The following is a 27,389-nucleotide window of genomic DNA, read 5'->3' on the forward strand; positions in this document are numbered from 1 at the left end:
CCTACACTCCACCCTATCCTTTGCCACATGGGGGAGGGGAAAAGGCAGACATCATGCCCGTGGGCTGCCCTGTCTCTCACGGGGAGATTTGGGACTTCTCGTGGTAGGGTGTGTCAGCCTTTATTAAGTCTACCCTGAGGTCTAGGTAGACCAGTGGTTCTCAGTTGGGGGGGGTGACTTTGTACCTCCTCCCACCCCGCCCCGAGGGCATTTGGTCACGTCTGGAGAGGTTTTTGGTTATCACAACTAGGGAAGGAGGGAAGTTGCTATTGGCATCTAGTGGGTAGAGGCCAAGGATGCTTCTTAACGTTCTGGAATACATAGGACAGATTCCCCCACAACAAAGTATTTTTTAGCCCCAAATCTGGAAAGTATCAAGGTCAAGAAAGCCCAAAATAGAGTATGCCCATTCAGAATCTCCATGATTGTTCTCTGCTTACTTGAAATAGCCACGTTTTCCCTTCGGCTTCCCTAAAACACAGCTCCTGGGCCGGGGGAGCAGTTCCCTGGGCACCCCCCCACCCCCCCGTGCTCATAGGATGTAGCTGCCAACCAATGCAGGGTGGAGAAGGGTGTGCACCTGAGCTGTTCTGCGAGACCTTACATGACTGAGGTGCTTTCTTCTTGGGAGCAGGTGGGTGTCTCTGCCCACACTTCCCCAGTGATCACGTCTGTGAAGGGAGGAGGAAGCCTTATGTAAGCGCAGCCTCATACAACCTTCTGTCATTCTGGCACTCCAGGCCTCGGGAACCCCCCTCCCTCCCGAAGTCTCAGGGGAACGCCGTTCTGTTCTGAACCCACCCTGCAGGGTCTGCTGGCCACCTGAGGATAAAATCTGAGCCCTTCAGCCTTTGAGATGGGCCTGGCCAGCCTCCTCACCATCCCCTGCAACCCCATCCGCTTATCCCAGCTCCACTGCCCTCCCCACACCCCTGGCAACAGCTGCCCCGGCTATTCTGAGACAGACCAACATGCTTCCGTTCGCACCTCTGCTCCTGTTTGTCTCCCCACCTGTAATACCCTGCTCTTCCTTGACTGTCTGGACGATGCCCACAGGTGAGACCCTCCTTTGTGGGGCCTCCAGGCCCCTCTCCCTGCCTCCCTGCCAGCCAGTCCTGCTCGAGCCTGTGCTCTGTCTGTTCTTGGCACAGCCCTCCAGAAGCCCTCCCCTTACTTGGTGATGTTTGTGGATGTCTGTGTCCCTCTCCACCTGCCCCCAGTGGATGCTGAGCCCATGCCTGATTCACATCTAGGGCCCAGGGCTTAGCGCAGTGAAAGCTTAGGGAAAGGATGAGTAAGTAAGCAAATAAATGAAAGAGCGTAGAGATGGATGGAACGTCACTGCTCCTTATTCTCAGAGTGGCCACTTCCCGGACCCTCGTGAGTCCCTGTTGCTCACCCGGTTACCTAGACACAGGACACGTGACCTCAGCTCTGCCTCTTCTGCCACTCACGCTGTATGATCTCGAACAAGTCACTTGCTGTCTACACAGGCTTCACCCACGGTAACCGGCTATAACACTGTAGGTGTGATCCCAAGTATAGCAGGTAGTAGAACCCCAACCGAGTTCGGGACCCCCCAATCCTCCGTCTGTGGTGGCCCCAACTGGCCCCCAGACAGCGCTGCTCCTGAGTGTGAGTGCAGTGGAAGGAACGTTTCCTGCACTAATAAAATTACCTTCTCTAAAGAAGGCAATTTGCATGTTAATGTTTTGGGTAATTCTGTGCAGCTCCAGTGCCCTCGGGGCTGCAATTTCTCTCTGACAAAGTGATAAAAATAAACTCCCGCATAAAAGAGCATTTCTCTTCTCCCTCATTTGTGCTCTGAAGTGACATTCCTAATGTGAGTCAAGCTGAAACCCACTTCTCGATCTTGTTTTTGACGCTGATCTGCCTCCCATCACCTTTCCCAGTGACAGGCGGGCTCCTCAGAGCTCCTCAGAGGGTCTCTCCTTGTGGACCAGGCTTGATCCTCTTGGTGAGTGGGCACCCCTACTCCCAAGGCTCCGGACTCTGGTCTTCTGTCAAGTCCAGAAGGTGCAACCAGTTCACTGGAGGCAAACGTGGGGCACAGGGAAGAGGGCTGCCTTCAACGGGCGAGTTAGGGTGGCCTGTCTCCCCCCAGATTGCCCATTTTTTGGAAACCACTACAATGGGTGGAGAGTCTGAGCCTGCCACCAGGGCAGCAGACAGTTCACTTGCCAGGCTTGGCCCCTCTGATTGCCTAGAGACAAGAAACAAAGAAGCTCAGATTTTGGGGTGTCCTCATGTGCCCAGCACAGGCCCGGCCCCTTACATCTGTATTTTCTCATTGCAACGCCACAAGAGCTGGGCAGGGTAGCTAGAAGCTGAGACGCCCAGACGTGAAGGGAATGAGCCAAGGTCACCTAGCAGCACGTAAGAGACAGACCCTGACTTTGAACATAAGCCGGTGCGGTTGCTTGCGGCATGCTGCCGGTGACCCGAGCCGTGGGAGAGGAGGAGAGAATGAACGCTCACCAAACACCTGCTTTGTGCCGTGTGTCATGTGTATACATTTCATTCAGTGAGTGTACTCATGTTAGTGACCGCGTGTGCAGTGACCCGTAGGACACCTCGGTCTCATGCCCCTGACAGTCTGGTAGCAGAGGCAGACAGAGATTAAACACAGAAACACAGAAATAAACCTGTATTTACATGTGATGAGCTCTATGAGATAAAATAACTAAGTTTCAAGGAGACTCGCAGAGGAGGCCGAATATAGATTAAGGAGGTGGTTCCGGGAGATCTGTCCATCAGGGCGTTGCAGCTGAGGTCTAAGTGCTAAGGGGGTGAAGACTGAGGGAAAGAATGTTCCAGCAGAGGGAATGGTTAGTGACAAAAGCCCGGAGGTGGGAGAGTGTGCAGTAGGTTCTAGGGAACAAAAGCTGGCAGTGGGGGGGGCCAGGGGGGCACACAGGCAGAGAGGGGGATCTGGCATGAGGGGGTGGGGCAGCTGAAGAAGTGGGAGGGGCGAGGTCGCGCTGCGGCTCTGAGCAGGTGAAGGAAGCAGATGTTGCTCTGAATGCTGTTGGGGACATGACAGCAGAGTGTGTGTTTCTAAAAGGTCATTCTGGAGGCTGTGCTGGAAGGGGCAGTGCTGGGAACGGGGAGACCAGGGGGAGGTTGCTGGGAGGCCAGGGGAGCCATGGCCTTGGTGGGGGTGGCTGGCGATGGTGAAGAGGGATGCGGGCTGTGGGAGAGGAGTTTCAGAAATGGCTCTCCGACTTCTGGCTTGAGCAGTGAGGTGGGTGGAGATAGTATTTATCGAAATGGGTACATTTAAGGCAAAGCAGGATGGAGAGGGAAGACCAGGAGATCCCTTTCTAACAGGCTCTTGGAGAGGCGAATGAGATATCCTGGCGCAAAAAAGCAATCTGGCCTGGAGCTAGCAATTGGAACATTGATTCCTGGCAGATATTTAAAGCCTGGGGAATGAATGACGGGAAGGGAGAGACCCGGGCCCAGGCAGAGAGCCCTGCAGGACCCCACACCCCACGAACCAGAGAAGAGCCAGCAGAACACTGGAGCCCCTGAGCTGGGAGTCACCAGAAAGATACAAAGAAAAGCCAGAGAGTGGGGCATCAGAGAAATACAGAGAACGCACTCTAAGGAGGGAGGCTTCCCCGTTGACAGATGCTGCAGAGGGAGCTAGGAAGGGGAACAGAAGGGGAACGGAAGACGCCCAGTCTTTTGGCAGGAGCAGTTCCATTAGAGGGGGAGGGATGGAAGCCCACTGAGGGGCAGACACAGCATCCCTGTGGGCAGTCTGGCTGATCTGGGAGCAGAGCTAGAAAGGTGAGATGCACTATCAAGACAGCCTTTAACCAGTGCCAGAGCCCGGTGTGTTTGATGACCGATGGGCGCTGTTGCGGAGAAGAGAGGCTGCCGAGCTGGGGGCACCAGGCACGGACTCCAGACCACCCACCTCTCCTCCCACAGGCGCCCTGCAGCCTTTCCCACCTCTGCCACAATTCTCTGCTGCTTCCTCTGCCTTCTGACCCTACCCACTCCCCAGCACACACACACGCACACACACGCGCGCACACACGCACACGCTTTCCCCTCTTCTCCGACAGAGGAGGGCTTGCACACTTCTGTAGCCACCTGGTGGGTGTCAGCCAGTGTCTGTGGACTTGAATCGCCCTGGCTGCTGGCAGACAAACCCTCTAGAGCCAGGCTGCCATGGGGACGAAGAGTTCGATTTGCTCTACGAGCGGGGAGACCGGTGGGGGCTTTGCATGTTTCACTGGGAGGCAGCGAGCAGAGAGCACACGATGAGAAGGGCTCTCCTGGGGAGGCGATGCGCACCCCGCCTCTGGAGAAGATCAGGCGGGGGCCAGATGCCCACTGTTAGCAACGCCAGGGAGGGCAGCCATGGCTCGGAATCTCACAGGGCAACTCCAGGTGGACAGAAAGTACTAGAAAGTGCTTTTGCGTCACCTGTGGCCCCTCCCTGCCTCTCGGAGTAAGGCTGGTGCGACCCACGCGCTGAGAGGGCAGATTCACAAGCCCGGGTTTGAATCCCCACCCCACCTCCAGGCTGTGGGGCTCTGCCTGAATGCCTGTACTCCGTGCACCCCAGAAGCCCGCAGCGCCCAACTAGCAAACAGAACCCGAGACAAAAGCAGTTTTCTATGTCGTTAAACACCGATGAACAGCCCACGGGTTACATATGCATCCACCACCCAGATTCTGTTTTGAGGGTGAAATGCGAGGGGCCCCTAAAGAGCTCCCCGCAGTGTCTGGGTCCTACTAAGCACTACTCATATTCATTCTTCTTATTTTGAGTCTTACTGTCCTGTAAGGGCCTGGATTGCGTTATCTCCGAAATCCTTTCCAAGCCAGCGGTTTTGACCACTTGCTGAGGAGTGAGTGTAGAGCCTCAGAAAGTTCTGCTGGAGCCATTAATCCCACGGGAAAAGTCTGGACTCGCTCGAGGGAGTTGCAGGAAGCGGTGACGGGTCCTGTAGCCCATCGTTCCCGCCAGTGACTCAGCAGCCGGCGTCTGTCGTGGTGGAGTCCCGTGACGCTGGCTGGGACCTCGGACCACTCTGCGCTGCCCAGCAGTGTGACCTGTGCCTAACGAAATGATGAGGGAGCTGCTCTCGACTTTGGTTGTTTGTTATCTGGGTGTCGCAGGCTCCCGGCGAGCACGATTTTCCTGCAAGGTCTATTTATGGTTCATTCCTGACACTTACTAATTTTTCCATCCAGACAAGGACAAAGGTAATGGTGACTGGTCGCCACTGTAATGGGTAAATACAACGACTGGGCGTGTGCTGTTCTGTTCTCGCGCTGGGCGGGGCGTGGCGGGAGCGAAGCGGCGCTCTTTTTCTTCCCTGAAAGGACAAGCCTTCTGGAGGCTTCCGTCTGATTTGGGGTGCAGAGCAGTCAGTGGTGGGAATCCCAGCATGGCCACTGACCAATAGTGCGACTTTGGGCAGGTGGCGGGACCGCTCAGGGTCCGTGAGATTATAAGAGTGTGCAGGGAGCGTGCACAGTGTGAATCCCGGGGGGCAGGGTGCCCCCGAGAAGTGATTTTTGTCACTACCATTTTTTAAACATTCATCCCTCCCAATGCTTTTGGAGTCCCAAGAAATTACCCAGTTTGCAAAAGGGGGAACTGAGGCCTGAGAAGGGAGATGACTGGTTCAAAGCCCTGCAGAGACAGAGACCATTTTGAGAACCCCAGTCTCCTGACTCCCCTGCATGACCTTTCCTCCCTGTCGTCCCAGCCAATCTGCTCATTTATTCCACAAACAACTGTTGAGCCTCTGCTCTGTGGCTGCTGGAGATGGGGGCGAAGACACCTTGGCCTCACGACACTCTAGTGTGGACAGAAGCAATCAGTTGTCTCCCATATTGTAAGCAAATGAAACCAATGTCACGACAGCAGGGCAGGACACATGGCGAGGGCTCAGAAATCCAGGTGGGGAGGGAGCCTGAGGCTTCGGGCAGCTGTTACTAAGCTCCGGGTTGGGCTTTCTCTGGGTGGTGCCTTATAAAAGCCACTTCGGAAAGGTGTGATGTCCCCACTTCACAGATGCAGAAACGGAGGTCTGGAGAGGTGAAACCACTTGCTAAAGACGAGGCCGCAAGTACACGGCAGAGCTGGACCCAGACCAGTGCATCCGACCCCTGGTCACTGTCCCATGAGCCCAATGCTGTCTCGTGGGAAATGCCCCCCTTCCATCTCCCGAAGCAGAGTCCTTTGAGACCCCAGCCCTGGCCTGGAGAGACCACACTCACGTCTGGGGGAATTGCACGGCAGGAGACCGGGAGCCGGGCTGCAAGTTGCCCTAGGAATGGAAGGAAGGTTCTGGTAATTCACCACCTTGGAGTTGGTGCAGGCTTCACAGACAGCCCTTGTGGGGAACATTCCACCACCCAGATAGGAATCACTAAGCTAATTCCAGTCAAGATCATTCAGCTTTATTTCCTACCGACGATTCCAAACAGAAAGCCTGTATACTTACACATTTAGAATTTCACTATCAGACAGAAACATCTATTCTAGGTGGGTAATAAGAAAGATTTAAAGGCTGGAAAGAGAGAAGGAACTGGCAAGCGGCTGGCCCCGCCTAGCACACCAATACCTTGAAATGGAATTATAGCAAGGAAGCTGAGGTATTTTTGAGAGGGAAGAAGTATCTCCTATTCAGTCTGGGACAATTTCCCCGGCTGTCCACAATGATTCGGGTTTAATTGTATCATCTGTGCAAATGTGTTCTGTAGGGTGTAAAAGAATACATGAGTGTCAGATGTTAAGAAGAGCGTGATGCAGAACAAACGGTGGGGGGGGGGGTCTGAGCGTCAGGTAGGCGTGGGTTTAACGCTGCCCTGACCACCCTCACAAGCCACGTGGCCTCTCTGGGTCTGCAGTCCTCAGGCTTGTCGTAGCGTCCTCTTCTCAGCATCACCCGGAGAACCAGAGGAGCAAACAGAGATGCTTTGTAAATTGGCGAGGTGTTACTGCTGTTTCCGTCCTTGAGCCCCAGAATAGAGGATGGGATCATTGGAAAGCGGCCATCAGTGCTGTCATTAAGTCCTGTGTGCAAGGACCCCTCCCCGGGGGTGGGGACCAGAGGACTTTTGAGGCCAGAAAGAGCCCGTGGACCCACCCTCGCCCGCTGATTGACAGAATGAGGCCATGCTCTGTCAGGGGCCGCGTCCCCATGTGCAAGCAACAGTCTCGGGTGCGAGACGTGCATATGGCCACATCCGGAATGTTTCAAAGCCTGCTTTCTCCAGCGACATCCATCAACCCAAATAAAGTTGCAAAAAAAATACTCAACAGCTTATCTTCAGGCATGGGAGGCAGGTGGGCACAGCCCCTTTGCAGGGACGTGCAGATCTGTGCCTCCTTGCTGACATCCGGCAGAGAAGGGCGGAGCTCGTCCCTCGTTCGCTGCCAGGCAGGTGTTGTGTCTTCCTTCAACTCTCCCTTCTCAATGACCCGAAGGAACATTCCGACGTGGCCATCTCTTTGAAGGCTCTTGAAGCAACCACGGAGTAAAGAAGTTTCGAGAATGGTTCCTACGGTCTGCCATCTTCCAGTTGTGTGACTTTGGCAAGTCTCTTGAGGGTAAAATGGGACTGATGTTGACACCTGCCGTGTAGGGCTTCTGTGGGATTCAATAATGTCCTTGAAGCCTCTAGTTCAGGGCCTGGCCCATGAGGAGGGCTCCATAATTATTAACTAGTGGTGTTTATTTTCCTTACATTGACGGTGACACATCATTACCGCAATGTTACCAGAGAGATGCCCCCATCTCCGAGTGAGAGCCATGAGGGGCTTTTCAGGGAGCTGGCAGAGGAACAGGGAAGAGGGGGAAGATTCCTGCTGGTTCTCCTCAACGGCTCAGGTGATCCCAAAGGCTTGGGTGGTGGTAGGAGAGTGTCTCCAAGGGCTGGGTGAGCCGTAGCAGAACCGAGAAATCGGGCTGCTATGGAATTGTTAAAACCCTAACCCCCAGTGTGACTGTACTTGGAGATGGGGACTCTGAGGAAGTAACTGAGTCTAAATGAGGTCATAAGGACAGGGCCCTGATCCAAAGAGACTGACGTCCTTATGGGAAGAGACACCAGAGAGCGGCTCCCTCTCTGTGCCGTCTGAGGACATAGCGAGAAGGCCGCCGACTGCACGCCGGGAAGAGAGCTCTCCCCAGAACTCAAACCTGCTGGCAGCCTGATCTTGGACTTTCAGCCTCCACACTGTGAGAAAATCAGTGTCTGCTGGGTAAGCCGCCCAGGCTCTCGTGTATATGGTAAATGGCAGTCCAAGCAGACAAAGCTGGTGGGGAGGGGCGGGCAGTGGGATCTCAGAGGAGGAAGTTTCTTCTGGGCACCCCCCATGGCTCTTGATTGCCCACAGCAGGGCTAGCCCCGCACTAGGCTTCTCAGAGACCAAGCTCTTCACCTCTTTACTCCACTGTCTCCTTGAGAGCCTTTAAGGAGATGACCACGACGGAGTGTTTGTCCCAAAGTTTCCTGCTCTCCCGTGGGTGCAGAGTCACCAACGCTGCGGTTACAAGTGTAACTTCAGGCGCCTCATGGCCCACACACAGCCTCCCCGGGAGATGGGACCCGGAACCTGTATTTCCGACAAGATCCCCAGGTTATTTTATACGTAAAACATTTGAAAACCACAGGCCTTGAGGAGCAGGCCAGTCCTCTCTGGTTGTTAGAGGCCCTCCTTCCTAAGGGCTCCTGACTTCCCTCACGCCCACATCCGACCCACCAGCAGATCGCGGATCTGTTAACACTGCCCTCAGGCTCCATGCAGAAGCTCGTCATCCTCACCACCTCCGCCACACCCGCCCTGGTCCAAGCCGTGGTGGCCCTTGACTGGACTAGTGCAGTAGACCCTGAGAGATCTCCCTGCTGTCTCTCCACTTGTGCCTCTTCCTCCTGGTCTCAACACAGCAGCCACACTGACTACGTCACTTCCCGTCTCCCCAGCGGCCTCCCATCTTTCTCAGCATGGAACCCAGGGTCTGACCATGGTCTACAGGGTCCTCTGTGGCCTGGCCTGGGAACCTTTCCGGTCTCAGGTTCCTCAGTACAGCTAGAGAAGGGCAAGGCCTTGCAGAGGGCAACGGAGCTCTGCCCCACTTAGCCGTCAGTGACGATGCTGGGAGAAACCGGGGATATGCGGTTTCTCAGAAACCAAGAGAGGACTAAATGCAGAGCTGGAAAAATTTCATGGGTTTAAAGCTCCATCATTCGATTTTAAAAATAACTCAATCAGATTGTCTTAAAATGCAGACATTTTTAGCCCAAAGTCAAGCTTCTCAAAGCTCAGGGGCAGGTCCTTTTGCAGCTAGGCCACTTTTTGCAGATGGTTTTCGGAGCAGAGTATATGCAGACCAGACTCGGCAGTGGGACGGAGGATGAGGAGGAAGGGATGCATTCTCAAAGTGGGGTCCCTGGACCAGCAGCCTCGTAACCACCACCTGGGAGCGTGGTCGAAGTGCACCTTCTCAGAACTTCAGAATCAGGGACTCCAGCGGTGGGGCCTGAAGCCTGTGTTTTCACAAGTCCTTCAGGGCCCTCTGAACTTTCAGAGCCTCCGAGCTGGACCATCTTGGGTTCAGAAGTCTGCTCATTGTCTAAGAGAAGAGTTTTCATAGGTCGTCTTTCCCTTGGCCGCTTGGCTTACCCTGCTGGCCTCACCTGGAAGACGGCAACAGTAACACCTGTCTCGCGAGTTTGCGAAAAGGTTCACAGTCCTTTGACGTGGATTAAATGGGTCTTTATTAGAGCCTGATGTGTGCCAGGCTGTCCTGGGCACTGGAGATGTAGAGAAGCCTGGGGCAACGTCCCTGCCTCAAGGAGCACACAGTCCTGCTGGGGAGACAGCCTCATCCCCATGGATTTGTCCCAATATGTAACAAGGAACAAGGAAAAGCCTCAAGGAAGGGCAATGGACTCCACCTGGGAATGGGCCAAGGCCAGCGTCATGGACCCCCAGACTTTGGAGGAAAGGTTGGGGGTATTTTTTTAAAAATAATTTATATTTTTTTCTAATTATTATCAACAATGAATGTGCATTATCTTATTTGCAAAATACAGAAAAGTAGAAAGAAGAGTCTAAAAAGACCCCAGAAGCCTACACTCCCCCCACCCCCGTAGCATAAGTGAGTTGATGATGAATACCACTGTGTACGTTCTGTTTTCCTTTGGAAGGACTATTTTGAAGCATTTGAATGGCCCTTAAAACTTTTGCCAAATTGCTTTTCAAACGTCCATAGCCATTTCACCACTAACTCCCTATTACCGTTATTTTGCATTTTGGTTAATGGGTGAGCAATAGTGCCCCGTGGCTTTGGTGGGGACTGGATAGTTTCTCTCTTACTTGCTGATGTAAGTGAACTACCCATTCATGTGCTTGGTCCATTGGAGGACTCTGTAAGGTTTAAGTATTTTCAACATGAAATTAATTACCAAAACCAGACTTACCATAAAAAACCCAGATTCCTAGGGTTTTATTGCAAGAGAATAAATGACTCAGAAATAAAAACAGCGATGTTCCAAGTGCTTATGGTCGTCTTCTCATCTAGTGAAGGAAATATAACCGGTCCCAGCGTCCAGCGGTGGGGGCGGCGGGGGGCCTGGCGAAATGGTATACAGAGCAAGACTTGAAGGAATATTATGCAACTATTAAAAGCATGTTATGAAGCCTGCATAGCAACATACAAAAATGTTTACGGTATCATTTTCAGCCATAATAAGTACAAAGTTTTGGGCACGTGTATTACAATTAAGTGAAAGAACATCTTCTGTGGACAAAGAGAGTGGATAGAAGGTCCGTCGTCGAGAACACTTAGGTTCTAGAGGGGGGACGTTCCTGAGCTTTCCTGTGCTTTCTGCTGGCATTGTCGCTGTGTTTTATAATGAACAGTAAGAAGGAAGGAGAGAGACCCAGAGAGGACATGGGGACTGTCTGTGGAGGAGCTGGAAAAGGCAGTGGAGTCCTGCCCCCGGAAGGCAACTGGGATTATCTTGAGTGCATTTCCCCCTCCCATTCTCCGCCTCCTCCCGCCCCCAGCCCCTCAGAGGCTCGAACACTCTCGGTTTTCTCAAGCACAGCGAACACTGACCCGGGGCCGGCCACCATTTCCTGGGCCACTTGATGAAATGAGAGGCAAGAACCACGTCTTGTCAAACTCAAACGTACGGCCCCTCCACATGGCCATGGTGGGAACCAGCGACCCACGTACTCATGTCATATAGTGTGGGGCGTCCCTCTTCCAACCCTCACTAGCCTTCGGACTCTCAGACAAGCTCAGTAGGGTTGAGCAGACTATGCGGGGTTCTCAGCCCCTTTCCCCAGGCCGTGGCCTGAGAAGCGTCTGGTTTGCTTTCTTATTTTGGTGGTGGTGGTGGTGGTGGTACAGTTTGAGGTCAGGACACCTGGGGTCTAGCCCTGCTCCTGCCCATCCCTGGCTCTGTGACTTGGGCCTCATTTACTGTTCCCCATTCCGTGAAACGAAGATGCTAGAACCAGGCTTTTGGAGCAGCGGGAGGGATGGGGCTTGGCTGGGTATGAGGAGTCAAGAGTCCCTTAGATGAGTCGCTTCTGGTGAGAAAGGTCTGGGAGGACAGGGCTCTGAGCCACCACCCCCCTCACAAGATTTCATCTGAGGAATAAAACTAGCAAATTCCACAAAGTTTCTATCACCATAACAAAAGAGGACCCCCCATGACTGGAGAATGAGCTCAGGCTGTATGTGGAAATCCACAGCTGGCTCTCGGCTCGCTTTGCCCAGACACCTTCAGTGGCTCCCGGCTCACGTCCCCTGGCCTTCCAGCCCTTTCCAGTCTCGTCCAGACATGCCCTTCTCCACCCATCCTGCTGCAGGCATCCTGGGTTATTACTGGGCCACACACCCCACCTCCTCCTCCCTCCTCCCTGTTCTCGGCCCAGGCCACCGCTCCCTGCTCGTCTCTGCCCATCAAAGCCCTACCCGCTTCGCCCATTCCTTATTCCAGGAATCAGATGCAGAATCAGCAGTGCGTGAGGCCTGGGTTCAAATCCCAGCCCCGCCACTTACCAGCGTGTGACCGGAGGGCAAGTTATTTCGTCCCTCCGGGTCTCTGTTTTCTCATCTGCACAACGAGAGTCGTACTGGGGAGTCCGAGTGCCTGGCACAGCATGCCCGGCTCCTGCAAGAGGCAATACTGTCCATTGCCCTTCACTTCCGCTTCTGTTTTTCCCTGCACGTATATGAACTTTACCGAAGTAGAGCAGGTATGCAGGAAGTTTGCTCCGCCTTTTCTTCAGAGTAATACATGCACGGAACTTCAAATTCAAATAGCAAAGTGCTCACGATTAAAAGTGGCTGCCCCTGCATCACCGCCTCTTTCCACCTTCTAGAATTTTCCATTGCATATTTTTAAACTGGGTACATGAGTTATTGATTCCCTAACAGGAAGCCTGTATCTCCCCGTCCCCTTCACCCATTTCGTCCCCCCGCCCCCACCTCTGGCAACCATCAGTTCGTTCTCTGTATTTATAGGTCTGATTCTGCTTTTTGTTTGTTCGTTTGTTTGTTGTTGTTTTAGATTCCACATAAAAAAATAAAATAAGGTGTATGTTTACTATAGAAAATCAGGAAATGTAGACAAGCAAAAGGAAAACCAAGTAAAACCATGCAATCTCATTTCTCATTTTAGAACGTTTTCCTCCAGACGATTTAGCCATAATACTTTTCCCCCAAAAAGGTCCTTGTGTCTTTTTCTGTGCGTTACAGCTTTAATCACAGCCTTATTAAATAATAAGGGAGGAGGGGCGCCTGGGTGGCTCAGTCGTTAAGCTTCTGCCTTCGGCTCAGGGCGTGATCCCAGCATTCTGGGATCGAGTCCCACATCAGGCTCCTCCGCTATGAGCCTGCTTCTTCCTCTCCCACTCCCCCTGCTTATGTTCCCTCTCTCGCTGGCTGTCTCTCTCTGTCAAATAAATAAATAAAATCTTTAAATAAATAAATATATAAATAATAAGGGAGGAAGCTAATATTTTTTAGTAAAGGTGCTCCAGCATGGGCCTCACCAAGAAGATTGTTAGGAATGCAGAGTCTCAGGCCCCACCCGGGAATCTGCTTTGGACGAGCTCATGCACGTTAAAGCTGCAAAGGGCCGTAGACCAGAGCTGCTCAAAGCTGCAATCCGCAAACTGTTCCTTCTAGTCCTGGACGAGAGGCTTAAGCCAAAATGTAAACGCCTGCTGCTTCCTTTATAGAGAAAGACTTGCTGCAAAATATTACCAGCTGCATGAAACAATGTGATTGATGAGGACGGTGATTTATATTCTGGCCCAGGCTCCTTATCTTGTCGGAGACCAGGGACACACAGTTCCTGGACTTGGCACCCGTCTGCCCACCATGCTTCGAGTGGCGCTGTTGAGATCGCACACTTTTGGGGGCTGGGACTGCGCTGGGCTTCTCTGGCTATGGATCCTGGCCTCTTCCCCCCTGCTGGTATCTGCCCCTCGCACCGACTGTGACGAACGCACGCGCATGCACGAACGCACACCCACGCACTCATGCCCACGCTCTAGGAGAGCCCAGCCCGTCGTTGGTGATTTCGAAACATCCATCTCTCTCTCTCTCTCTCTTTTTTAAAGATTTACTTATTTGAGAGAGAGACAGAGAGAGAGCGAGCGCTGGCCCGCGTGCAGGGGGAGGGGCAGTGGGGGAGGGACGAGAGAGAGAGAATCTCAGCAGACTCCTTGCGGAGCCCAGAGCCCAACACAGGGCTCCATCTCATGACCCTGAGATCATGGCCCAAGCCGAAATCAAGAGTCGGACGCCCAACCAACTGAGCCACCCAGGCGCCCCAGAAATATCCGTCCCTGCAAACGGAGCCCTCCTTGTCCCCGTGTCTCTGTCTGCACCAGGCCTCTGTTTACGTCGAAAGGGTTTTACACCAGGGTTACTGTTCCCTTTATCAGCTCCTCCCATCGGGCCGAACAGAGCAGGGGACTTGGAGAGCATCTGGAATCAAGAAACGCCGGGCAAAAAAGCTTTGATGGACTTGGAAGGAGACAAAGAAACAACCCTTTTGCTCAGCACCAGTTCCTGACAGAAAAAGAGCTCTCGGATCCCAGGGCCCGTATGTAATCCAGGATTTACAGCCAGGCCAGGCTTCTCCCCGAGAACCGCCGTGGCGGGATACCGTGCCTGAGCTGGGAAGCAAGGCCACTGGGAAGGTCTGGATTAGCAGGGGCGAAGCCGGCCTCCTCTACTGTGTGGCATTCCATCCAGTCTGAGGGTCACCGTCCCTGAGGAGCCTGGGAATCCCAGGACTTTGAATCATGGGGTTCATTTTTACTTGAACATTGGGAAGACTCAGAACTTTTCATGCAGTACAACTTAGTTAAAAGAATTGAGAGTCAGGGGACGCCTGGGTGGCTCATTTGATTAAGTGTCCTGATCTCAGGGTCCTGGGATCGAGTCCCGCATCAGGCTCCCTGCTCAACCGGAAGTCTGCTTCTCCCTCTTTCTCTGTTCCTCCCTGCCATTTGTGCTCTCTCTTGCTCTCTATCTCAAATAAATTTTAAAAAATCTTAAAAAAATAAATAAATAAAAAAGAATTGAGAGTCAAAGTTTGAGTTTGCGGGCCACTCTTTTCTGGTTGTGTGACCTTAGGGAAGTTACTCAGCCTCTCTGAATGTTAGTTTCCTCATCTCTAAAGTGGGACATAACACTGATCTCAGAAAGGTGTCGTGAGGCTTAGCAGCAAGGTCTGGAAAGTACCTAGCGCTAACTCTCTCGTTCATCCGTTCGCTCCCTCACGTATTCAGTATTCTATCTTGAGCACTGGGTGTCTGGCGCTCGGGGGGGAGTGGCGAGCCCGAGCTCACAGCCCAGCAGGGAAGATAGAGATTGTTGAAACACCAACTGTACAGACACTGAACAAGCCGCAATCAGTGCTACGAAGGAAAATGCAGGAAGCCGGTGCCAAGGGGCCACGTCTAATCCGGGGATCAGGGAAGGTTTTACTGAGCAGGAGATTTTGAGCTAAGATCCCAAGGACGAGTAGGAACTTCTGAGGCAAAGTAAGGGAAGAACGTTTCAGGCACATAGTGGGGACTACTGTTACCTTCTAGAATATCATTTCAGGTAGAGAGAAGGGGTCAGGTTTATTTTACTCTTTGAGGTCAAATCTACATATAGCAAAAAGCACAAATCTTAAGGTACAATTTACTAAGTTTCGACAAACACACCCACGTAACCAACACCTCTATCAAGATCTGAAACCGTCCGATTTCTCTGAGTAGCTAACTTTTCCCACTGTTACAAAAGTTAGGGGCTGGGTTTTAATGTGAGCGTTTGATGGTGGTGCAGAGGAATAGGGCTTCGGGCTAGGTTTAAATCCCAGCTCTCCCAGTTTCCACCCATGTGACTTTGCCCAGTTAGCCCCACTTCTCTGAGACTCGGTTTCCTCGACTGTCAAACCGTGTGAATTAAGCCCACCTCATAGGATCGATTAAGGGATTGAATCTGCAAATGGCTGTGAATGTCCAGCTGGTGAGCAGAAGCTGGAGTTTCCAGAACGGAAGCGGTGGGTGAGGAAGAAGCCTGGGGGTTGGCATCGGGCCTTCCCAGGGGCAGCGTGCTCACGCCCTTAACGCCGCTCTCTTCGTCCACAGGCATGTGCTTGCAGGCCTTCGTGGAGGCTTTCTTTTACTTGGCCCAGAGGAAGTTCAAGTCACTGCCTCTCCACGAGCAGGTGGCCTCACTGATCGACCTGTGTGAATACCACCTGTCTCTTCTGGACGAAAAGCGCCTGGTGTGCGGCCGCAGCGGCACGTCGGGGGGCCGGCCTCCGGACAGCGGCACCCCCCAGGAGACCGCCCCCTTGGCCCAGCTGGCAGAGGGCAACCCCCCATCCTGCACAAACGGCGCCCCCAAGTTCTCCCATTCCAGACACACGCTGTCCTGAGGGCCACCCGATGCCGCCAACGAAGAGCGAGCCCTTCAGGGCCGGCGAGAACCCTCTGGGCTTCCGGCCTGCGGAGAGCGGGCAGGCTGCCGACGGTTCCTGCCGGAGAGCCCCCTACTTGTCTCCACGTCCTGCTCAGCTGTGCTTTGAAAGGCTGATGATCCCCCGCCCGCCTTCCTCTTGGTGGTCCAACTACTGCGAGTCGTCGGTGGACGTATGACGTCCAAAACGTGACGGATGGCGTCTTCTATTCTGGGCTCACGGGAAGCAACAACCAGGGTAAAACTGTTGCGTTGGGGGCAGGGGGCGCCCGCGATCCCCAGCCTGAGCTGTGGCGAGGAAAGAACTCGAGGAAGCCGCCGCCCGGGTCCGCCGGGGCCTCGGAGAGAACACTGTTCAGTCCCAGGGACATCATGTTTATTTCCTACCAGCGAGCTGTGCAAATGGAGCGGCGCTAGCGGGTGGGCAGACGCGACTCTCCCGCCCCCGTCATGTGCTACACGGGTGCACTTAGCAGCCTGGCCTCATTTATTTCTTTAGCTTGCCTGTTGCTGCAGTGTTCGCTTTGTTATTAATTAAGAAATAATTAACCAAGAAGTTACTAAGGAAGGCTCCGAGAGTCTTAGAGCTGACAGGAGCCTCAGAGGTCATTTTGTTTGGTATTGTTTGACCTTGACCCCAAAGCAGGTGTCGCACAATCACGTGGCTTCTGATTGCCCCCCCCCCTCCACGAATAGGGCGCCACTGCATGGCCAGCAGGTGGGTGGCAGGCGCGGCCAGAGGGCCCCTGGGTGGGCAGAGGGGCTTGGGGGGGGGGACAGGAGGACCCTGGGGAGGGCCAGTGTGAGCAAGAGCCCTCCCTTCCATGAGACCCTTTCCTTGTCTCCATCTGTGTCCCCAGGTGAAGCCCTCCTCAGAGGGGAAGACTCAGAGGCCACCAAAGGTGGCATTTTGGAAAACCAAGCCCTGCAGAGCTCACTCTGGGCTGACTTTGTTTCCCAAACAGACAGACAGACAGCAGGACAAGAGGCCTAAGATGGGAGGGGCGGGAGGAGGCCGACGCGTACCGAGTGCCTTCTACACAGGGACATTCTAGAGGTGTCATCGTCAGCTTGACTCCCCGGTCACCTCCGGTAGTTTCCTAATGCTGTTCCCGTTTTCAGATGGGACAAGAAAGGTCTGGGGGGTCATGTGGGAGCGTCAGGGTGGGTCCAGTTCTGTGGGTCAACCCCAGAGCCCCATTTCCTTTGTGTCCCCAGGGGGAGGCATGACTCTAGCTCTAGTCCCCCCACGCTCTGGGGCGGCCCGGGGTCCCCCAGGGCCCTGCCTCCTCTCCTGAAGTCTGGTGGCCTGGGCCAAGACAGTGTTCCTAAGTGGTCTGCTGGGAGAGAAACCGACTTGGAAGACCGCACACCCATTCTTCAGGGCCTGTCGTGGCCGGAGCAAATGGGCTTCCCGGTGAGATCCCCAAGTAAACGCATCTCTCACACTTGTGAGCAGTGAGCAGCTGGGAGCAGCACAGAGTCTCTTCAACAAAGCTCTGACTTTGTTTTCAAAGAATTCACTTGCCAAAATGGAGGACAGTTTTCCCCTCCAGGATCAACCAAGCACATTGGATTTGGGGGGCAGGGGAAATATCAATAGGTTGAATTCGAGCCACATGGTTTGGGGTGATTGGAAAATGTCAGTTCTCACCGTGAGGAATGTCCTGTCCCCCACCTTTGCATGTCATCTGTCATCTGCGGGTCTGCGGGCAGGTGGCCCGACTGGGCCCTGCACCCCGTGGTGAGTGTGGGAAAGGAGGCCAGTAAGTGACAGCTGGGGCCCTTTGTTCTCAGGTTGAGCAGGAAGAATTAGGGGCCGCTCCCTTACTGCAGTGAGTGAGAGACCTCCCCCGCCCCCGGTGCCCAGGGGAGGCCCCCCCTTGGGTAACGGGCCGCTCGCTCGTGTTGCAAGGTTCAGCTGAGGGGAGAGCAAAGACAGACGGTTCCTTTCTCCTAGAAGAGAGGAGCCAGAGCCCGGGAGCCGGGGTCCGGATGTGCCCCATGAGAAGGTGAGACCCCTGTGCTTTGCCGGTGTTACCCCGTTTCTGGGATACGGCCCTCAGGATCCAGCCCTGGCCTCTTCTCCCCTCGACCTCCCTCCTCCCCCTCTTGCTGCTACACGCACGCACACACACACACACACATAGTCCAGCCACAGCACCCCTCACTGTTCCACTGGCCGAAGTCCCTGAAGGGCCAGCACTGCACAGTGGGCTCAGTGAGTGGAGAAAACCAGGCTCCGCCTGTCTCAGTTCGGGGGACACAGTGGGGCCACTCCCGCCTTGCTGCTGCTGGTGTCCGTCAGCCTCCTTCCTCTTCCACACTGGCCTGCCTGCTCCCCTCCTTCCAGCCTCCTGGGAGACGCGCTTGGCTTCTCAGCTGTCGCAGCCAGGAGCTCTGTCCCCACAGCCTGGCCAGTACAGAGCCCGCTGGACGTGCTTATAAGACACATTGGACCCAGGGTGGCTGTTAGCAAGCGCCGGCCGGACAGCACCCCCCGCCCCCGTGTGCGGAGGCAGAGCGCCCCGGAGACAGCAGCCTCCAGCCCCAAACACGTGCCCTCTTGTTTCTCCTGTGGGTCCCTGTCCGCTCTCCCTAGCTCGGACTTCGTCACCTCCTGCCTCCTCTCCTCCTCCACTCGTCCTCCCTTCTCCATCCCTCGTGGCACCGAAGGAATTGAGAGAGCCGCAGAGCTGACCACACAATCCCCTAATTCAATCAGCCGTCATCTCTGTCCAGATAAAGCCCACATGCCTTAACCCAACGTTCAAGGCCGCTCATAATCCAGCCCCTTCCTTCCTTTCCATCCTGGCCCACACGCGTCAGGGAGCAGCCCCTGCCCCTGCCCTGACACCACGCTCCCAGAGCACTCGCTGTCTGTTGTTGGCCCTCAGGAAGAGAATGTGCTGGATCCTGCCACTGTGGCCGGGTTCCAGGCTGAGGACCCGCTCCGGGCTCTCCCCTCTTTGTGCGGACTGTTCCTTATGCCTGGATGGCGTCCCTCCGTCCAATAGACACTTATCTTCAAGGTCCAGCTCAAACGCCCCACTGCAATCCCACCAACAGAATGAACTGCTTCCCTCCGTCTACTTGTGAGAATCTGGAAAGTTCTGTTATAATGTTTGCCCTGTGGCGTCACAGCACTTGCTCCCACCACGCTGCGAGTTCTTCCAGGTCAGACAGGTGCTGGATTCATGCCGGCCCCTCGAGCATGGAGTGGGGGGTCCAGCAGGTGACGGTCGAAGTAAATGTTGAGCGAGTCCCAGGGAAGGAGCAGTTACAGGGCTCCCCCCCCGCCGCTCTGAGCCTGTGTGTACCCTTAAGAATCATGGATTTTTTTTTTAAAGATTTTATTTTTATTTATTTGACAGAGATAGAGACAGCCAGTGAGAGAGGGAACACAAGCAGGGGGAGTGGGAGAGGAAGAAGCAGGCTCATAGCAGAGGAGCCTGATGTGGGGCTCGATCCCAGATCGCCAGGTTCAAGCCCTGAGCCGAAGGCAGACGCTTTAACTGCTGTGCCACCCAGGCGCCCCAAGAATCATGGATTTTTAAACCTTGCCATGGGATTCACTGAACCCCTCCGTGTCCCCAACCGGCTCGGCTCCCCAGGGGCACCACCGCTGCCCCATTATCCCAAGCAGACAGTGGCTCCTCGGACCCTGGGCCGTCTTTCCTTTGTCCTTTGTCCCTTCATCCTGGACTCAGGTCTGGGCTACGCCCCCACCCCCCAACCCCCGTCCGTGCCCTCTCGTGCTCAGCCTCAGAGACTAAGGCCCACCAGCTGGGTGATGCTCGCCACGGTTCCTCTCTCAAGTGTGGGGCCTTCTCCTCAGCCCTATAGCCGCCCGCCTCTGCGCGGGGTTGGTGAGCTCAGAGTAGATAATCCCCGGGGACTGGGACTGCTTTGGGGTGGAGCCCAGACATTTGGAACCAACTCCCTTTCCCATGTGACTTTAACCACACCTGTTCCACGCTTCACGCTTTGCAAAGTCCTGATACGTCCCTCCTGCCCTCTGATCCTCCAACAACCCAGAGAAGGATGGGGGTTCTCCTCTTCTTCACAGACAGGGGCTGATGCCAAAGCTCGAGGCCAGACAAAGGCAGAGCCGGGACCCACGTGAAGCCCATGCTCCTTTTTTTTTTTTTCTTCCTTTGCTCATTTTTTTTAATAATAATTTTTTGTTATGTATGTTATATCCTTAGTTTTTGATGTAGTGTTCCATTCTTCATTGTTTGTGTATAACACCCAGTGCTCCATGCAATATGTGCCCTCCTTAATACCCATCACCGGCTTAGCCCAATCCCCCACCCAATCCCCCACCCCCCTCCCCTCTGAAGCCCTCAGTTTGTTTCCCAGAGTCCATAGTCTCTCGTGGTTCATTCCCTCTTCTGTTTACCCCTCCTTCATTCTTCCCTTCCTTCTCCTACCAATCTCCCTGCTATTTCTTATGTTCCATAAATGAGTGAAGCCATATGACAGTTGTCTTTCTCTGCTTGACTTATTTCACTTAGCATAATCTCCTCCAGTCCCGTCCATGTTGCTGCAAATGTTGGGTAATTGTTCTTTCTGATGGCTGAGTAAGATTCCATTGTATATATGGACCACATCTTCTTAATCCAGTCATTTGTTGAAGGGCATCTCGGCAAGAGCTGGAACAAACAGCCCTTAAATTTGTGTGGAACCAGAAAAGGCCCCTAATTGCCAAGGAATTGTTGAAAAGGAAAAACAAAGCTGGGGGCATCACGTTGCCTGATTTCAAGCTATACTACAAAGCTGTGATCACCAAGGCAGCATGGTACTGGCACAAAAACAGACACATAGACCAATGGAACAGAATAGAGAACCCGGAAATGGGCCCTCGGCTCTGTGGGCAACTAATCTTTGAGAAAGTAGGAAAAAACATCCGGTGGAAAAAAGACAGTCTCTTCAATAAATGGTGCTGGGAAAATTGGACAGCTACATGCAAAAGAATGAAACTTGACCACTCTCTCACACCATACACAAAGATAAACTCCAAATGGATGAAAGACCTCTATGTGAGACAGGAATCCACCAAAATCCTAGAGGAGAACATAGGCAGAAACCTCTACGACATCGGCCACAGGAACCTTTTTCATGACACATCTCCAAAGGCAAGAGAAACAAAAGAAAAAATGAACTTGTGGGACTTCATCAAGATAAAAAGCTTCTGCACAGCCAAGGAAACAGTCAAAAAAACTAAGAGGCAGCCCACAGAATGGGAGAAGATATTTGCAAATGACACTGCAGACAAAAGACTGGTATCCAAGATCTACAAAGAACTTCTCAAACTCAATACACGAGAAACAAATAACCAAATTAAAAAATGGGCAGAAGATATGAACAGACACTTTTCCAATGAAGACATACGAATGGCTAACAGACACATGAAAAAATGTTCAAAACCATTAGCCATCAGGGAAATTCAAATCAAAACCACATTGAGATACCACCTTACGCCAGTTAGAATGGCAAAAATTGACAAGGCAGGAAACAACAAATATTGGAGAGGATGTGGAGAAAGGGGATCCCTCTTACATTGTTGGTGGGAATGCAAGTTGGTACAGCCACTTTGGAAAACAGTGTGGAGGTCCCTCAAAAAGTTAAAAATTGAGCTACCCTATGACCCAGCCATTGCACTACTGGGTATTTATCCCAAAGATACAGACGCAGTGAAGAGAAGGGCCATATGCACCCAATGTTCATAGCAGCATTGTCCACAATAGCTAAATTGTGGAAGGACCCATGCTCCTTTCTTGGCACCGTGACCGCTCTGCACAGAAACTCAATGCTCCCAAAACCCAGAGGGGAGAGGCTTTGGAGTCCTTTTCAGAGACGTGTGAGGCTGGGGGGTGGCTCAGCTCGCCCCCGGGCTTCTGGGGGCTAACAGGGGCCTTCCCACCTGCTCCTCTATCACTGAGCACCCCCGCAGGGCTCCCGGGGCCAAGCTGCGGGTCCCTCAGCCACACAAGGAGTGACAGGCACTCACTCACTTGGTCCCTGGCAGCTGAGACAAGAAAGAGCCAGTACAAATACACACGAAAGTGCATCTCCAACTCCATGGTATCTTCAGACGCTTCTAGTTTCCTACAAAGTGTGATGGGATGAAGGGAAAACTTTCCTCCTCGAATGTTGTAATCCATCAAGACGAACGAAGCCAAAGCAGTCTTCTCCTCTCCACCTGCCCTTCGTCCGCGCATGAGCACCCCCGCCGGCTGGAGATCCGCCGTTGCTCCAGCCCCTGGAATTTGCCTTGTGATTGGCCGAGTATTACATAGAAGAGCTTCCTTCTTTCTTTTTTCCACTTCTTGATTCATGTCCTGAACTCCTTGGCCCTGTAATTGAAAATCGGGCCTGAAATGGCCGGCATTTGAGCACCTTCCCTCGAAGCTCAGAAATGACGAAATCTCTTGCAGGGGAGCGGGTGCTCCCTGCGGCTGAGGGGGCCCCTCTCCTCTCTCCATGATGTCAATTACCCTAAAACCCACCTCGCCTGGACGGACATTTTTTGTGCCAGTCTCTGGATGGGAGAGGGGTTTTCCCAGATGGCACACGAATGTCTCCCTCGTGAAATGAATCCAAATTGTTTCCGTTGCCAGGGCCAGAGGAGCTTCGCTGACCACTCAGCCTCCTCCGTTACCTCCATCTCTCGGAACCGAAAGTCTGGACGTTTATGGAACTAGGAAAACCACGCAGCACAAGGCTTACAGGTGCATGTGTGTGTACACCTACACACACCTACACACACACACACACACACCACCACCACCACCACCACCACCACCACCACCACCATGGCGCTTTTGTATAAAATGGCAAAATTACTGATGATTTTCTCATTTCTGGCAATTTCCTTCTAAGTCTTACTTCGAGAGCGGAGGAAAAAGGGCTCTGTGCGGCCGGGGGTAACATAACACGCACACCAAGGGGCTCCTGGGAAACATTTCCTCCGACGTGAAGGTGCTCGTGAGGATTCCAACCAGGACCGTCGTCCCTGACCACGGGGACACTGGCTGCTCCTCGCTGGGGCTCCCCTAGGGCGCTCCCAGGCTGCAGGGGCGAGGCTGCGGCCGCAGATGGAGGAAGCCAGCCGGGGTACCCTCCCTGCAGAACCACTTGCGTCACACCGCGAAACGAAGACCCGCCTTTGCTGTGGCCGTCGCTTTCGCTGTGGGACGGCACACCCGCGACTTCACCCCCTGCCTGATTTCGAGCCCCTACAGTGACAGTCGTGTCATCATGAACATGAGGAGCCCGTCACCGGACTTGGTGCCCGGGAACCACCTTAACAAATGTCTGTTGAGATATGCTAGAACAGGACGGATGCCCGGGAACACTCGTGCCCACCTGGATGTCCCCAGCGGAGGGCCCCCCAAGTCCAGCGGGGGACCCGCGCCCGAGCCCTCCTCCCTCTGGGCAGGGTCTGCTGCTAGGCTGCAGCTCCTGCCTCTTAAAAGCCTTTAAATGCTCTTTATTAAATTTTCATGGCACATAAAGTCAAGGTTCTGTTACTTGGCCTCAGTTGTCTTGGTAACTTTGTAAAACGCAATAATAAAACAAAGCTGAGTGTTGCTAAACACAGGCTCATGTAAAAACGGCTGCGAAGTATTGACAATTTCTTCCGCGTGATACTTTTTCACGGCAAATCCACCGGGGTGGACAATGCTCGTTCATTTTGGGTCAACTGGTGAGAAAAGGGCTCCTTTTCATTTGTTCCTCCCCTAATGGCTCCTGTGGGCCTGGGAAGCTAAATATTGCCTCAAGGAAACAGTGAGCTCCTAGGGGAGATGGAGGGAGGGGTTTGGAATATCCCCCCACCCCTTGGTCTGCTGAGGACAGCCCCCTCCTAAGGAAGGAGAGACGTGCCCCCAGAGTGTGGCCAGCTGTCGGAGGCCAGGTGGCAGGGACAGCTGCCCTGGGAGGGAGGGTGGCCCTTCCAGCCTCGCGTGTGCAGCAGTCACTGCGGGCAGCTCCGAGCTGAGCAGGTGTGTGCCGCAAGCTCTACCCTCGAGGGGAAGCTCGAGCAGGGCACCTCCCTGGAGAACTGAGCCCTTGAAGCTGCGTGGAAAAGGGGATTCCTGGTGCTGTGGGCTCACCTGGTGGCTCCTTCCCTGGGAACAAAGCCCCCCCCCCCACACTTCCTGGCACCACGTCTCCCCTGGACTCTAGGGGAGTGGCCTGTGCCTGCTCTGAACATTTCCCAGACGCACCCCCGTGGGAAGTGAAAAGCAGATAGCCTGAGGTTACACTGGGATCACTGCCCCGTGAAAATCCCACCACTCAGCAGCATCAGGGAGGGGCCATGCGGGCAGGCTCTGCCCCCGGGGACTCCATTGTTCTTCAGACCCCAGGTGTGCCATTTTAGGAAACCTTCTGATGCTATGCATTCCCTGTGCTCCTACTCTCCACCAGCGCGTGGGTCCGGGACTCCCAGGTCTGCGGGTCATGGCACAGCCCTGTGGCCGAGCTGCCGGGAGGCCGCCCTGCAGCCTGAGAGGCTACACGGCCTTGGCCCTCTGCGGCCGGGCCCGACACATCTTCAGGGGGGTGAGTGGGGCCATGGGGGCTGCAGGGGCCTCTCCATCCTCTGCCTCCCCCTGGAGCCCTTGGGCCTTTGATGGTGCCCCTCAGGGCTCAGTCCCCACCTCCACCCCTAACCCAAGCAGCTCCAGCTGTGTCTCTGATACATAACAGACTCGATTATACGATCATGTCCTTGGCTGCTGTATTCCGACCTGTCAATTTGACAAATAAAGCAAGGGAAGCCCAGAGAGGGGAAGGGCCTTGCCCCAAATGCCCAGCAAGTTAGTGATGTGAGCTAACGCGTCCTCGGGGAGGGAATCCGAAGAGCAGAAGCCAGCGCCAGCCCGGGGGACCCTCTAGGGCAGGGGCTTTGCGCCCAGAGTCCGCGGTGCTGCTCAGCTCTGAGCCGCTTTACGGACGGAGCTCGCAGGTAAGGAAAAAGCTTCACATGCCACCATCAGCTCTTCCACCTTTTTACCCACGACAATGCTGGGGACCTTGGAGAAATAACTTGTTCAAAGTTACAACCACAGCAGCATCTCCATCACCACCCCCCGCCCTGCCTCCTGACCAGCCGTGACCCCACCACCGCCCCAGCCACTTGGACATGCGGAACATACATGTGTCACGCTGGCAGTGCTGCTCGGTCTCTGGGCTGGTTCGCACCACGGCCCCAGGGAGGTTCTGGGCTTCCCCGGATAGACCGGCTTCTCCCACCCACCCTAGAACGGTTTGGGGCTGGGGGGCCCTTGGAGGCCGGTGCTGGGCTCGTTTCTCACTTGGCTCTAATCATGAGACACTTGAGACGTGATCGGAAACGCTCCACCTCAGTAGCCCCTGGCTGGTAGGTTTTTTTTTTTTTTTAAGGTTTTATTTTATTTATTTATTTGAGAGAGAGCGAGAGAGAGTACAAGCAGGGGGAGGGGCAGAGGGAGAGGGAGAAGCAGACTCCCTACTGAGCAGGGAGCCCGATGTGGGACTCGATCCCAGGACCCTGGGATCATGACCTGAGCCGAAGGCAGACACTCAACTGACTGAGCCACCCAGGCGCCCCCTGGCTGGTAGTTTAAATCCTTGCGCTATTCCTGGAGCCCGCTGCCGTGGCCTCGGTGGGTCGCCGGGGCTGTGGCTGGCCGTGCTGGGATAAAACACAGCCCAGACTTCGGGCGGATGTCTGCGGGTGTGACCCACAGAGCCCAGCGGGAGGCAGACACTTACTTGAAGCCTCGTGTTTTCGCTTTAAAAGTCCTGGAGGGACTACCTTCTGTGCCATATACTGCACCCTGTTTTAGTCAGGGTAGGCTGCGCGGTGCCGAGCTAACAACGAGTCCCCCCATCGCAGCGGGGGAAGCCGGCGGAGTGTGGGTCTTCTGCACGTGCAAATGTGACACGAGGCCGGCGGCTCTCCAGGAGGGCTCTCCTCCAGGCAGGATCCCGGCTGCCTCCTGCCTGGGCTCTTTCCTCTCGGCCACGGCTCGCCGGGTGTCTGCGAGACGAGGAGAAGACAGGAGGACTACAGGGTGGTGGTTCTGGGGGCGCTGACCTCAGCTCTTCGCACAAGCCCTTGGCTGGCCCCTGACCTCACGGCCCCAAGCTGACTGCACGGGACGCTGGGGGTGTGTTCTTGCTGCCCGCCGGGTGGAAGAAATGAAATGGGACTCGCCGGCGCATAGTATCTTTTTTGCTACAACTCACACTTGGTTTTCTTCCTCTAAATCTTCAAATAAAATGGCTGCTCTCGAGAGTGTCCCCGCCACCCGCACTTTCTGTCCCTTTGAGAAGCTCAGCACCATGGTGGGCGTGGATTTGCCAGACTCCGGAGCCGCAGAGAGTACGAAGGACCCCGTGCCTTCCCACCAAGAAACCCAGTCCCAAGCCCTGTCGCTTGCCTCCAAGCTCCTTGGGAAGCTCTCCCATCACCTGGAAGGCGCGTCCTAAGCGGGTCAGCCCTGAGGTTTCCCCGTGAAGGGCTGGGGGCCGGGCCCAGCTCCAAGCTCGGCCGAGGGTCTCAGGCAGGGTAGCCCTTCCCAGGCTGGAGCCGCGCACTCAGTCCGAGGCCCTGGGGCCCTCTGGCCTGGAGACAGGCGTCCAGCCAAGCCGGCTGCGGCTGCCCCTGCACACGGGCCTGCTGAGGAGAGCCGGCCCCGCACAGAGCGGCCTCGGTACGGTGACTCGAACGCCCTCCCGTGGCCAGCAGCAGCTGCGCTACCGTAAGCACAGGGCAGGGCGGCTGGGGGTGCCAAGCGCATCCTCGATTCACTGCACACACGCTGGCCAGACCACGCCGGACACACGCTCTGTGTTCGTTCATTTGAGACACGAGCGCAGCAAACAGCCACTCCTATCATCAGCCCATTTCACAGTGGAAGAAACTGAGGTTCGAAACCGAGGTGAAGCGGCTCTCCCGAGGTGGCCCAGGTTGCAAATGCCAAAGCCGGTTGGGGCTCCCGGCCTCGTGGGGCTGGCGTTCCAGATGGTTCCTCTCCGTGCTGCCGCCTCGGGGGGCTCCCCCTTCCCACGGGGCCGAGTCCTGCCAAGGAAGGCGTCCTAGAACATGTGGAAGTGGGAGGTTCTGGGGGAGGCCTTGAGCAGCGCCACGTCCACAAACGTTTCTCTGAAAAGCCCTTGCGTGTAGTAAAGTCCTCGAGGAAAGGCCTCGCCGGTCTGTGCTTCCTGGAGGCCGCCCCAGTCCAGCCAAGTTTGCAGAGCAGGAGGCCTGGGGAATTGCTCGGCTTGGCAGCAAAGCCGCAGAAGAGGGGAACCATGGGACGGAGGCCGGGGGCAAAAACGGTGACCATGTGTGGAGGCCCGGCTTCGTCCCACGCACCAAAACCA

General features: G+C 54.7%; 1 protein-coding gene across 3 annotated transcripts in view; it reads left to right on the top strand.

Annotated features, from left to right (window-relative positions):
* The window catches only part of TTLL11 (tubulin tyrosine ligase like 11), a 228,776-nt gene extending 205,152 nt beyond the window's left edge, over nt 1–23,624 (top strand). For all 3 annotated transcript variants that reach the window (XM_045791020.2, XM_087869397.1, XM_045791021.2), the window contains one exon: nt 15,674–23,624. In XM_045791020.2, coding sequence (XP_045646976.2) covers nt 15,674–15,966 — 293 coding nt within the window. In that variant the 3' untranslated portion in view covers nt 15,967–23,624. The remainder of the gene's footprint in view (nt 1–15,673) is intronic.
* The last annotated feature ends 3,765 nt before the right edge of the window (nt 23,625–27,389 follow it).

This window comes from Ursus americanus, chromosome 18 (genome assembly GCF_024610735.1).
Source record: "Ursus americanus isolate L20-20 chromosome 18, mUrsAme1.1.p, whole genome shotgun sequence".
In the NCBI taxonomy this organism is placed as follows: domain Eukaryota; kingdom Metazoa; phylum Chordata; class Mammalia; order Carnivora; family Ursidae; genus Ursus; species Ursus americanus.